Source organism: Podarcis cretensis (assembly GCF_951804945.1).
Source record: "Podarcis cretensis genome assembly, chromosome: 13".
Classification (NCBI taxonomy): domain Eukaryota; kingdom Metazoa; phylum Chordata; class Lepidosauria; order Squamata; family Lacertidae; genus Podarcis; species Podarcis cretensis.
This window is the reverse complement of record NC_137182.1, coordinates 56,834,818-56,848,207: the sequence shown is the minus strand read 5'-3', so window position 1 is coordinate 56,848,207 and position 13,390 is coordinate 56,834,818. Positions and strand designations below refer to the sequence as shown.

The window sequence follows — 13,390 nt, the reverse complement described above, 5'->3', positions numbered from 1 at the left end:
TTCTGAGACAACTGCACCTACCCTGTCTTCAAGCACAAACACACCCACTGAGCACTTGAAGGAGACAACACCCCAAGGGACCTCATCTGAGTACACAGTGATGTCTAGTTCTTCCACCACTGAGCAACCATCCACAAAACAGCTGGTTTCTCAGTCAACATTGTCTGTCTCCTCCATTGAGCATAGTACTGAAACTACAGTTACTAGTGAGACCACAACACCTACTCCATCCATGACAACTTTTACTTCTCGTTCTGAGGCTTCTGAGACAACTGCACCTACCCTGTCTTCAAGCACAAACACACCCACTGAGCACGTGGAGCAGACTACTCCACAAGGAACCTCATCTGAGTACACAGTGATGTCTAGTTCTTCCACCACTGAGCAACCATCCACAAAACAGCTGTCTTCTCAATCAACATTGTCTGTCTCCTCCAATGAGTTGACCTCTGAAACTACTAGCACTACAAGTGAGAGTACAATGCCTACTTCTTCCATGACTCCGTTAACTTCTGGTTCTGAGCCTTCTGAGACAACTGCACCTACCCTGTCTTCAAACACCCACCCACCTACTGAGCACTTGAAGGAGACTACACCCCAAGGAACCTCATCTGAGTACACAGTGATGTCTAGTTCTTCCACCACTGAGCAACCATCCACAAAACAGCTGTCTTCTCAATCAACATTGTCTGTCTCCTCCAGTGAGTTGACCTCTGAAATTACACGCACTACTAGTGAGAGTACAACACCTACTCCTTCCATGAAAACCTTTACCTCTCATTCTGAGGCTTCTGAGACAACTGCACCTACCCTGTCTTCAAGCACAAACACACCCGCTGAGCACGTGGAGCAGACTACTCCACAAGGAACCTCATCTGAGTACACAGTGATGTCTAGTTCTTCCACCACTGAGCAACCATCCACAAAACAGCTGGTTTCTCAGACAACATTGTCTGTCTCCTCCAGTGAGCATAATACTGAAACTACAGTTACTAGTGAGACTACAACACCTACTCCATCCATGACAACTTTTACTTCTCGTTCTGAGGCTTCTGAGACAACTGCACCTACCCTGTCTTCAAGCACAAACACACCCACTGAGCATGTGGAGCAGACTACTCCACAAGGAACCTCATCTGAGTACACAGTGATGTCTAGTTCTTCCACCACTGAGCAACCATCCACAAAACAGCTGGTTTCTCAGTCAGCATTGTCTGTCTCCTCCAGTGAGTTGACCTCTGAAATTACACGCACTACTAGTGAGAGTACAACACCTACTCCATCCATGACAACTTTTACCTCTCGTTCTGAGGCTTCTGAGACAACTGCACCTACCCTGTCTTCAAGCACAAACACACCCGCTGAGCACGTGGAGCAGACTACTCCACAAGGAACCTCATCTGAGTACACAGTGATGTCTAGTTCTTCCACCACTGAGCAACCATCCACAAAACAGCTGTCTTCTCAATCAACATTGTCTGTCTCCTCCAGTAAGTTGACCTCTGAAACTACTAGCACTACAAGTGAGAGTACAACACCTACTCCATCCATGACAACTTTTACTTCTCGTTCTGAGGCTTCTGAGACAACTGCACCTACCCTGTCTTCAAACACCCACCCACCTACTGAGCACTTGAAGGAGACTACACCCCAAGGAACCTCATCTGAGTACACAGTGATGTCTAGTTCTTCCACCACTGAGCAACCATCCACAAAACACCTGTCTTCTCAGTCAACATTGTCTGTCTCCTCCAATGAGTTGACCTCTGAAACTACTAGCACTACAAGTGAGAGTACAACGCCTACTCATTCCATGACAACTTTTACTTCACGTTCTGAGGCTTCTGAGACAACTGCACATACCCTGTCTTCAAGCACAAACACATCAACTGAGCATGTGGAGCAGACAACACCCCAAGGAACCTCATCTGAGTACACAGTGATGTCTAGTTCTTCCACCTCTGAGCAACCATCCACAAAACAGCTGGTTTCTCAGTCAACATTGTCTGTCTCCTCCAGTGAGTTGACCTCTGAAATTACACGCACTACTAGTGAGAGTACAACACCTACTCCATCCATGACAACTTTTACCTCTCGTTCTGAGGCTTCTGAGACAACTGCACCTACCCTGTCTTCAAGCACAAATACACCCGCTGAGCACGTGGAGCAGACTACTCCACAAGGAACCTCATCTGAGTACAAAGTGATGTCTAGTTCTTCCACCTCTGAGCAACCATCCACAAAACAGCTGACTTCTCAATCAACATTGTCTGTCTCCTCCAGTGAGTTGACCTCTGAAACTACTAGCACTACAAGTGAGAGTACAACAACTACTCCTTCCATGACAATTTTTACTTCTCGTTCTGAGGCTTCTGAGACAACTGCACCTACCCTGTCTTCAAGCACAAACACACCCACTGAGCATGTGGAGCAGACTACTCCACAAGGAACCTCATCTGAGTACACAGTGATGTCTAGTTCTTCCACCACTGAGCAACCATCCACAAAACAGCTGGTTTCTCAGTCAGCATTGTCTGTCTCCTCCAGTGAGTTGACCTCTGAAATTACACGCACTACTAGTGAGAGTACAACACCTACTCCATCCATGACAACTTTTACCTCTCGTTCTGAGGCTTCTGAGACAACTGCACCTACCCTGTCTTCAAGCACAAACACACCCGCTGAGCACGTGGAGGAGACTACTCCACAAGGAACCTCATCTGAGTACACAGTGATGTCTAGTTCTTCCACCACTGAGCAACCATCCACAAAACAGCTGTCTTCTCAATCAACATTGTCTGTCTCCTCCAGTAAGTTGACCTCTGAAACTACTAGCACTACAAGTGAGAGTACAACACCTACTCCATCCATGACAACTTTTACTTCTCGTTCTGAGGCTTCTGAGACAACTGCACCTACCCTGTCTTCAAACACCCACCCACCTACTGAGCACTTGAAGGAGACTACACCCCAAGGAACCTCATCTGAGTACACAGTGATGTCTAGTTCTTCCACCACTGAGCAACCATCCACAAAACACCTGTCTTCTCAGTCAACATTGTCTGTCTCCTCCAATGAGTTGACCTCTGAAACTACTAGCACTACAAGTGAGAGTACAACGCCTACTCATTCCATGACAACTTTTACTTCACGTACTGAGGCTTCTGAGACAACTGCACATACCCTGTCTTCAAGCACAAACACATCAACTGAGCATGTGGAGCAGACAACACCCCAAGGAACCTCATCTGAGTACACAGTGATGTCTAGTTCTTCCACCTATGAGCAACCATCCACAAAACAGCTGGTTTCTCAGTCAACATTGTCTGTCTCCTCCAGTGAGTTGACCTCTGAAATTACACGCACTACTAGTGAGAGTACAACACCTACTCCATCCATGACAACTTTTACCTCTCGTTCTGAGGCTTCTGAGACAACTGCACCTACCCTGTCTTCAAGCACAAATACACCCGCTGAGCACGTGGAGCAGACTACTCCACAAGGAACCTCATCTGAGTACAAAGTGATGTCTAGTTCTTCCACCTCTGAGCAACCATCCACAAAACAGCTGACTTCTCAATCAACATTGTCTGTCTCCTCCAGTGAGTTGACCTCTGAAACTACTAGCACTACAAGTGAGAGTACAATGCCTACTCATTCCATGACAACTTTTACTTCTCGTTCTGAGGCTTCTGAGACAACTGCACCTACCCTGTCTTCAAGCACAAACACACCCACTGAGCACTTGAAAGAGACTACACCCCAAGGGACCTCATCTGAGTACACAGTGATTTCTAGTTCTTCCAACACTGAGCAACCATCCACAAAACAGCTGTCTTCTCAGTCAACATTGTCTGTCTCCTCCAGTGAGTTGACCTCTGAAATTACACGCACTACTAGTGAGAGTACAACACCTACTCTATCCATGACAGCTTTTACCTCTCGTTCTGAGGCTTCTGAGACAACTGCACCTACCCTGTCTTCAAGCACAAACACACCAACTGAGCATGTGGAACAGACTACACCCCAAGGAACCTCATCTGAGTACACAGTGATGTCTAGTTCTTCCACCTATGAGCAACCATCCACAAAACAGCTTTCTTCTCAGTCAACATTGTCAGTCCCATCTGGTGAGGTCACTTCTGAAACTACTAGCACTACAAGTGAGACTGCAACACCTACTCCTTCCATGCCACCTTTTACATCCAGTCCTGAGCTTTCTGAAACAACTTCACCCTTCTTATCTTCAAACACCCACCCACCTACTGAGCACTTGAAGGAGACTACACCCCAAGGAACCTCATCTGAGTACACAGTGATGTCTAGTTCTTCCACCACTGAGCAACCATCCACAAAACAGCTGGTTTCTCAGTCAACATTGTCTGTCTCCTCCAGTGAGCTGACCTCTGAAATTACAAGCACTACGAGTGAGAGTACAACACCTACTCCATCCATGACAACTTTTACCTCTCGTTCTGAGGCTTCTGAGACAAATGCACCTACCCTGTCTTCAAGCACAAACACACCAACTGAGCATGTTGAGCAGACTACACCCCAAGCAACCTCATCTGAGTACACAGTGATGTCTAGTTCTTCCACCTATGAGCAACCATCAACAAAACAGCTGTCGTCTCAGTCAACATTGTCTGTCTCCTCCAGTGAGTTGACCTCTGAAACTACTAGCACTACAAGTGAGAGTACAACACCTACTCCATCCATGACAACTTTTACTTCTCGTTCTGAGGCTTCTGAGACAACTGCACCTACCCTGTCTTCAAACACCCACCCACCTACTGAGCACTTGAAGGAGACTACACCCCAAGGAACCTCATCTGAGTACACAGTGATGTCTAGTTCTTCCACCACTGAGCAACCATCCACAAAACACCTGTCTTCTCAGTCAACATTGTCTGTCTCCTCCAATGAGTTGACCTCTGAAACTACTAGCACTACAAGTGAGAGTACAACGCCTACTCATTCCATGACAACTTTTACTTCACGTACTGAGGCTTCTGAGACAACTGCACATACCCTGTCTTCAAGCACAAACACATCAACTGAGCATGTGGAGCAGACAACACCCCAAGGAACCTCATCTGAGTACACAGTGATGTCTAGTTCTTCCACCTATGAGCAACCATCCACAAAACAGCTGGTTTCTCAGTCAACATTGTCTGTCTCCTCCAGTGAGTTGACCTCTGAAATTACACGCACTACTAGTGAGAGTACAACACCTACTCCATCCATGACAACTTTTACCTCTCGTTCTGAGGCTTCTGAGACAACTGCACCTACCCTGTCTTCAAGCACAAATACACCCGCTGAGCACGTGGAGCAGACTACTCCACAAGGAACCTCATCTGAGTACAAAGTGATGTCTAGTTCTTCCACCTCTGAGCAACCATCCACAAAACAGCTGACTTCTCAATCAACATTGTCTGTCTCCTCCAGTGAGTTGACCTCTGAAACTACTAGCACTACAAGTGAGAGTACAATGCCTACTCATTCCATGACAACTTTTACTTCTCGTTCTGAGGCTTCTGAGACAACTGCACCTACCCTGTCTTCAAGCACAAACACACCCACTGAGCACTTGAAAGAGACTACACCCCAAGGGACCTCATCTGAGTACACAGTGATTTCTAGTTCTTCCAACACTGAGCAACCATCCACAAAACAGCTGTCTTCTCAGTCAACATTGTCTGTCTCCTCCAGTGAGTTGACCTCTGAAATTACACGCACTACTAGTGAGAGTACAACACCTACTCTATCCATGACAGCTTTTACCTCTCGTTCTGAGGCTTCTGAGACAACTGCACCTACCCTGTCTTCAAGCACAAACACACCAACTGAGCATGTGGAACAGACTACACCCCAAGGAACCTCATCTGAGTACACAGTGATGTCTAGTTCTTCCACCTATGAGCAACCATCCACAAAACAGCTTTCTTCTCAGTCAACATTGTCAGTCCCATCTGGTGAGGTCACTTCTGAAACTACTAGCACTACAAGTGAGACTGCAACACCTACTCCTTCCATGCCACCTTTTACATCCAGTCCTGAGCTTTCTGAAACAACTTCACCCTTCTTATCTTCAAACACCCACCCACCTACTGAGCACTTGAAGGAGACTACACCCCAAGGAACCTCATCTGAGTACACAGTGATGTCTAGTTCTTCCACCACTGAGCAACCATCCACAAAACAGCTGGTTTCTCAGTCAACATTGTCTGTCTCCTCCAGTGAGCTGACCTCTGAAATTACAAGCACTACGAGTGAGAGTACAACACCTACTCCATCCATGACAACTTTTACCTCTCGTTCTGAGGCTTCTGAGACAAATGCACCTACCCTGTCTTCAAGCACAAACACACCAACTGAGCATGTTGAGCAGACTACACCCCAAGCAACCTCATCTGAGTACACAGTGATGTCTAGTTCTTCCACCTATGAGCAACCATCAACAAAACAGCTGTCGTCTCAGTCAACATTGTCTGTCTCCTCCAGTGAGTTGACCTCTGAAACTACTAGCACTACAAGTGAGAGTACAACACCCACTCCTTCCATGACAACTTTTACCTCTCGTTCTGAGGCTTCTGAGACAACTGCACCTACCCTGTCTTCAAGCACAAACACACCAACTGAGCATGTGGAGCAGACTACACCCCAAGGAACCTCATCTGAGTACACAGTGATGTCTAGTTCTTCCACCACTGAGCAACCATTCACAAAACAGCTGTCTTCTCAGTCTACATTGTCCGTCACCTCCATTGAGGTGACTTCTGAAACTACAGCCACAACTAGTGAGACCACAACATCTACTTCATTCATCATCCCTTTTACTTCCAGTTCTGAGCATTCTGAGACAACTGCAGCCATCCTATCTGCTAGCACCAACACCACCCGTACACCACTGCTTACAACTTCCACAGCCTATCATGGATCTGCTAGCACAGAAATTTCCACTAGTGGAACATCTCATTCATCGACATCCCTTGAAACAAGTGGAGAGACTTTCACCACTATTATAGCTCAAAGCACTTCCAATACAACATTATCATCTGCATCCATCGCTGAGTCCATAACCACACACCCTACTACTAGCATATCAGAAATGACCCCAACACTGTTGCCCACTACATTAACGCCTTTTGCTTATACTACTACAAATATAGCGACCGCCGAGGCATCTTCACCTTTCACCACTATTCATGGACACACATCGATTAATTCACAGCTTACAAGTTCATCTGGTAAGTATCTGTGTAATCATATGGAAATGATGTTTATCTCACAGTACAGTATTCCAGTGCTTAACACTTTACACATGCTGTCCATACTGGGCCAACTACAAAGTTATTGTATTAATTTAAAAGGCCTTTAACAGCTTGAGTCTAGGATATCTTCAATACTGTTTGATGCGTTATATTCCTGATAGATCATTCCCGTCTTTGTGGGAGTGGCTCTAAGTGGTTCCCCATGACGCAGGGACACAGGTCACCCCGCAATGAGCTGTGTGTTCAGAATTGTGGCCCAATTCTATGGAACTCCCTTTTGGCTGACACCTCTTCTTGACTGAACTTCAGGCACCCATGAAGGCTTTGTTGTTTTCAGCAAGCAGTTTAGGCAACACTTTTTGGTTTTCTGATGCAATCTAATTGATTCTATCATTTGTATTTCTCTTGAACCCTCACTGGACACTTCTTAGAAATCATCGCTTTAAGTGGTACAGCAATTAATTGTTGGATCCTGATATATACGAGGGCTCTTTTGTTGGCTCATTCTTAAATATTGTTAATATTCTGTTCTTTTTCTCTTCCTCAGCTTCTTCCACCACAGTTGTCCCTCTCGGATGCCTTAATGGAGGAAAGCTTGACGAAGGTCATTGTCACTGCCCATCTCCCTATACTGGGCAGCGATGTGAAGAGGCAAAGAATGAAATCCAAGTGGGTAAGTCTGCGCATTATTAGTACAAGCCTCCTGCCCTCTGTCTCTTCCTTTGAAAACAAAAGCTCAGGTATGTCCGGGTATGTTCCGGTCAGCAAGAGTAAACTAACTACACTGAGCTGATACCCGCACATTACCATGTATTTCACACCCCGTACCAGCGCCCTTTCTCTGCACGCTTGGTGTGGATCCATAGGTGATTCATGTTATTACCATGATCTCTGCAATTCTCCTGTGACTCAATGGACACCTGAAGTGCTTATCCTCAGATCTGAAACTGTGGCTGTACCTTCATGTTTTATGACTCCTGTGCTTTCTGATCACAGTGACTGTTGTGGCCACAATCAATGTCTCTGTAACAGTGAAGAATTGGAAGTTCAGCCCAGAGATGGCGAATTCCAGCTCTTCTGACTTCCAGACATTCGTGAAGATCTTTGTGGAACAGGTGAGGGGTGGTTGGTTGTGCACAGAGAGATGACACCCCGCAAAATACTCACACCCAAACCCAAACCCTATGGCGACTTCTGAGTCCAGGCCCCATTCATACTCCATTCCTCAGCAGTGAAGCTCATTCACAGCAAGTCTGGAAACACAGTCAGGTTTCCCTCATTTGGAATACCTGGATATCCAGCTTCAGAAATGAATATAGAAAGCTATCAGATGAATATAGAAAGCTGTTTCTGTAACTTGTAGCTCAGAACTGATGGTTCATACCCTAATACACCCATCAGGAACCGTCTTCCTAATTGAAAGACCAGTGTTAAAGTGTCAAAGGTCATCTTCCAGCCTTTATAATCATCCCATCCCTTTGGCCAGGCTGCCTGCTGGGAACTGGAGTCCAAGAACAGCTAGGGGAGGGCCACCGACTAGCCCTGCCCAGCACAGGAGATACCCCAAAGGTGTGTTGGAAGGGTGGAGGAGGTAAAGGAGCACAGCAGGATAGAGAGGCCCTACTCAGCACACAGGAGGGACCCAGAATCTGCTGGGATGGGGGGTTTAGTATTTCTCAGATCAATCAACAGTATCTTATACGTTTAGAATTTTTGTTGTTGTTTCTGCTGCCATGGAAAAAGCCCAACTATACAGTACTATGATTCTAGAACTGCTGACCTGCACCTCAAGGACACACCTTGTCTGATATTGGGGGGGGGGGGGTTTGGCCTGGTGATGCTCCAGTGAGCAGCTGTTCTGTTATCTCTGTGCCGACCCTGCTGTTGATTGGTGCTTCCGACTGTTGCTGTCCATGCAGCTGAGATGAGACCTCTCTCTCCTTGCAGATGGACATCTTCTATGCGGACATTCCTGGGTACACAGGTGTAAAGGTGATTCGGCTGAGGTGAGTCACAGAAGTGATACAGCTGGGGACCAAGTATGGGAGGGAGGGTGCTGCTTGGTGCCACGCCTGGCCCCCCTGCTGTGAGTGGCCACGCCCCTTTAAGCGACAGCCCCCACTACCATCATTGACCTCACATCAGGCTGGCTGAGGGCACCTTTGGGGTTGTGGCTAAGTGATTTCTCTCTCTTCCTTCCTGCTGCCTCTTCTCAGCAATGGTAGTGTTATCGTGGACCACGAGGTGCTCCTGCAGCTTCACTTCTCAGACTTCAGTGCTTCCTACGATGCTTCCATGAAGAACCTCACACAGACCTTGCAAAATAATTGCACTTCCAATGACAAAGGTGAGGGGGCGCCTGCCACTTCTCGTGGGAAGGTCTGGCAATCACGAGGAAGCAGAAGTCATCCAAGGGTTGTGGTTCTGTCCCTCCTTATTTGGGAGCAAATTGCACCAGCATCACAAGTGCATGTACTTCTGAGTCAACATGCATAGCATGGGGCTCCCAAGGTGGTAGCCAGGAGTCAAGCCTGGGGTTGCCAGTCACACCGGGAGCCCAAAGACAGGCTGTGTGGCGGCCGGTGATCCACCTCTCTGCAGAACCTGAGCAGCTCCACTGAGTCCAAGTCCACCCTGACTCTCCTGGTCCAGAAAATTACATTGTTTCAGAGGTATCCCTTTGAAATTGTGCAACACGAAACTGTACGAAAGCTTATTGTCCAAAATGGTATGAAATCAAGGTCTTCCCAGCCTGCCAATTTCACTCCACAGAAAAACAGGAATCAAGAATAGAATGCGCCTCAGTTAGGCCGTATCTGGGGCCACCTAGTGTTATCTATCCATGCTGAGGAGTGAGGGTGCAAACCCTTCTCTGTTACCCCAGCAGCAGTGCTGTAACATCAACTGACCCCCAGCTGATTTTCCCAGGCCCACATGGAGATGAATATCAGGTTGCTTCCTGTCAGAAGAGGTGTGCTTCCTTCAGCCTTGGTGGCAGGGATTCATCACAATTGGGGGTGGGGGTGGAAAAGAAGAGGTCCCTCCCCATTGATGCTCCCCCCCCCCATCTTCCTTTCAGAAGCCTCACCTTTTCTTTCCCCCTCTCCTTTAGATAAGCTCTGCTTTACTGAAGGAGTATCTCGTGTGACTGCAGTGCCCCTGAGTCCTAAAGGTGAGGACTGGCGTGTGAGAGGGGATTGGTGTGTGGGATATAAATATATAATGATGATGATGATGATGATGATCCAGCAGCCAAGATCCTCTTTTGTTCTCCTACTCCCATGCATGTGGTGTTGTGAGACATTTGCATTCTTCCTTTGCTGACCCTACTCTCTCCTTTTCCGTTCCCAGATCTGTCGGACGAATGCAAGAATGCCTCAGTGGTGGCACAAAACCTCCAGCCATATTATGTGGCACGGGTCATCAACAACACACTTCATTGTGTCTCTAACTGCAGTGCTTGGAACCCCCACCCATTCCACTGTGTGAATGGAAAGTGCCACATCACCTCCGAGGGACCCAAATGCCAGTGAGTAGCATGCCAGGGGGTGAAGGAGGGAGTGGAGACGTGGGGTCAACACTTCCCCATAGGCAGGTGCAATAAGCACTAAAATAGTCCAATACAATTTTTTGCCTATCCGTTCTAGGGAGACGCCAAGCACAACAAGTGAAACATCCATTTCTACAAATCTGAAAACAACACCATCTGCTTATGCAACTTCAACACCTTCTGCTAATGCAACTTCAACACCTTCTGCTTATACTACTACGAAAATATCCACCACTTCTGAAACTACAACCACAACTAGTGAGACTACAACACCTACTCCATCCACAACCCCTTTTACATCCAGTCCAGAGCCCTCTGAGAAAACTGCACCCAGCCTATTCACAAGAACAAACACACCCACTGAGCACGTGGAGCAGACTACTCCACAAGGAACCTCATCTGAGTACACAGTGATGTCTAGTTCTTCCACCACTGAGCAACCATCCACAAAACAGCTGGTTTCTCAGTCAACATTGTCTGTCTCCTCCAGTGAGTCGACAACTGAAACTACTAGCACTACAAGTGAGAGTACAACACCTACTCCTTCCATGACAACTTTTACCTCTCGTTCTGAGGCTTCTGAGACAACTGCACCTACCCTGTCTTCAAGCACAAACACACCTACTGAGCATGTGGAGCAGACTACTCCACAAGGAACCTCATCTGAGTACACAGTGATGTCTAGTTCTTCCACCACTGAGCAACCATCCACAAAACAGCTGGTTTCTCAGTCAACATTGTCTGTCTCCTCCAGTGAGCTGACCTCTGAAACTACTAGCACTACAAGTGAGAGTACAACACCTACTCCTTCCATGACTTTTACTTCTAGTTCTGAGTCTTCTGAGACAACTGCACCTACCCTGTCTTCAAGCATACACACACACACTGAACATGTTGAGCAGACTACTCCACAAGGAACCTCATCTGAGTACACAGTGATGTCTAGTTCTTCCACCACTGAGCAACCATCCACAAAACAGCTGGTTTCTCAGTCAACATTGTCTGTCTCCTCCAGTGAGTCGACAACTGAAACTACTAGCACTACAAGTGAGAGTACAACACCTACTCCTTCCATGACAACTTTTACCTCTCGTTCTGAGGCTTCTGAGACAACTGCACCTACCCTGTCTTCAAGCACAAACACACCTACTGAGCATGTGGAGCAGACTACTCCACAAGGAACCTCATCTGAGTACACAGTGATGTCTAGTTCTTCCACCACTGAGCAACCATCCACAAAACAGCTGGTTTCTCAGTCAACATTGTCTGTCTCCTCCAGTGAGCTGACCTCTGAAACTACTAGCACTACAAGTGAGAGTACAACACCTACTCCTTCCATGACTTTTACTTCTAGTTCTGAGTCTTCTGAGACAACTGCACCTACCCTGTCTTCAAGCATACACACACACACTGAACATGTTGAGCAGACTACTCCACAAGGAACCTCATCTGAGTACACAGTGATGTCTAGTTCTTCCACCACTGAGCAACCATCCACAAAACAGCTGGTTTCTCAGTCAACATTGTCTGTCTCCTCCAGTGAGTCGACAACTGAAACTACTAGCACTACAAGTGAGAGTACAATGCCTACTCCTTCCATTACAACTTTTACCTCTCGTTCTGAGGCTTCTGAGACAACTGCACCTACCCTGTCTTCAAGTAGAAACACACCCACTGAGCACGTGGAGCAGACTACTCCACAAGGAACCTCATCTGAGTACACAGTGATGTCTAGTTCTTCCACCTATGAGCAACCATCCACAAAACAGCTGGTTTCTCAGTCAACATTGTCTATCTCCTCCAGTGAGCATAGTACTGAAACTACAGTTACTAGTGAGAGTACAACACCTACTCCATCCATGAAAACTTTTACTTCTCGTTCTGAGGCTTCTGAGACAACTGCACCTACCCTGTCTTCAGGCACAAACACACCAACTGAGCATGTGGAGCAGACTACTCCACAAGGAACCTCATCTGAGTACACAGTGATGTCTAGTTCTTCCACCTCTGAGCAACCATCCACAAAACAGCTTGTTTCTCAGTCAACATTCTCTGTCTCCTCCAGTGAGCTGACCTCTGAAATTACAAGCACTACTAGTAAGAGTACAACACTTACTCCATCCATGACAACTTTTACCTCTCGTTCTGAGGCTTCTGAGACAACTGCACCTACCCTGTCTTCAAGGACAAACACACCCACTGAGTACGTGGAGCAGACTACTCCACAAGGAACCTCATCTGAGTACACAGTGATGTCTAGTTCTTCCAACACTGAGCAACCATCCACAAAACAGCTGTCTTCTCAGTCAACATTGTCTGTCTCCTCCAGTGAGTTGACCTCTGAAATTACACGCACTACAAGTGAGAGTACAACACCTACTCATTCCATGACTCCTTTAACTTCTGGTTCTGAGCCTTCTGAGACAACTGCACATACCCTGTCTTCAAGCACAAACACACCCACTGAGCACGTGGAGCAGACTACTCCACAAGGAACCTCATCTGAGTACACAGTGATGTCTAGTTCTTCCACCTATGAGCAACCATCCACAAAACAGCTGGT

The 13,390-nt window shown here is 46.9% G+C and overlaps 1 protein-coding gene across 1 annotated transcript in view; it reads left to right on the top strand.

The window, feature by feature from the left end:
• Window positions 1-12,900, top strand: part of LOC307201678 (mucin-17-like) — a gene marked incomplete at its 3' end in the record, with an annotated part of 53,683 nt that extends 40,783 nt beyond the window's left edge. The window contains exons 2-9 of the mRNA XM_079950972.1: window positions 7,825-7,950; window positions 8,274-8,392; window positions 9,225-9,283; window positions 9,494-9,624; window positions 10,390-10,449; window positions 10,629-10,806; window positions 10,925-11,316; window positions 12,893-12,900. Coding sequence (XP_079807098.1) covers window positions 8,336-8,392; window positions 9,225-9,283; window positions 9,494-9,624; window positions 10,390-10,449; window positions 10,629-10,806; window positions 10,925-11,316; window positions 12,893-12,900 — 885 coding nt within the window. The 5' untranslated portion in view covers window positions 7,825-7,950; window positions 8,274-8,335. The remainder of the gene's footprint in view (window positions 1-7,824; window positions 7,951-8,273; window positions 8,393-9,224; window positions 9,284-9,493; window positions 9,625-10,389; window positions 10,450-10,628; window positions 10,807-10,924; window positions 11,317-12,892) is intronic.
• Between the last annotated feature and the right edge of the window lie 490 nt (window positions 12,901-13,390).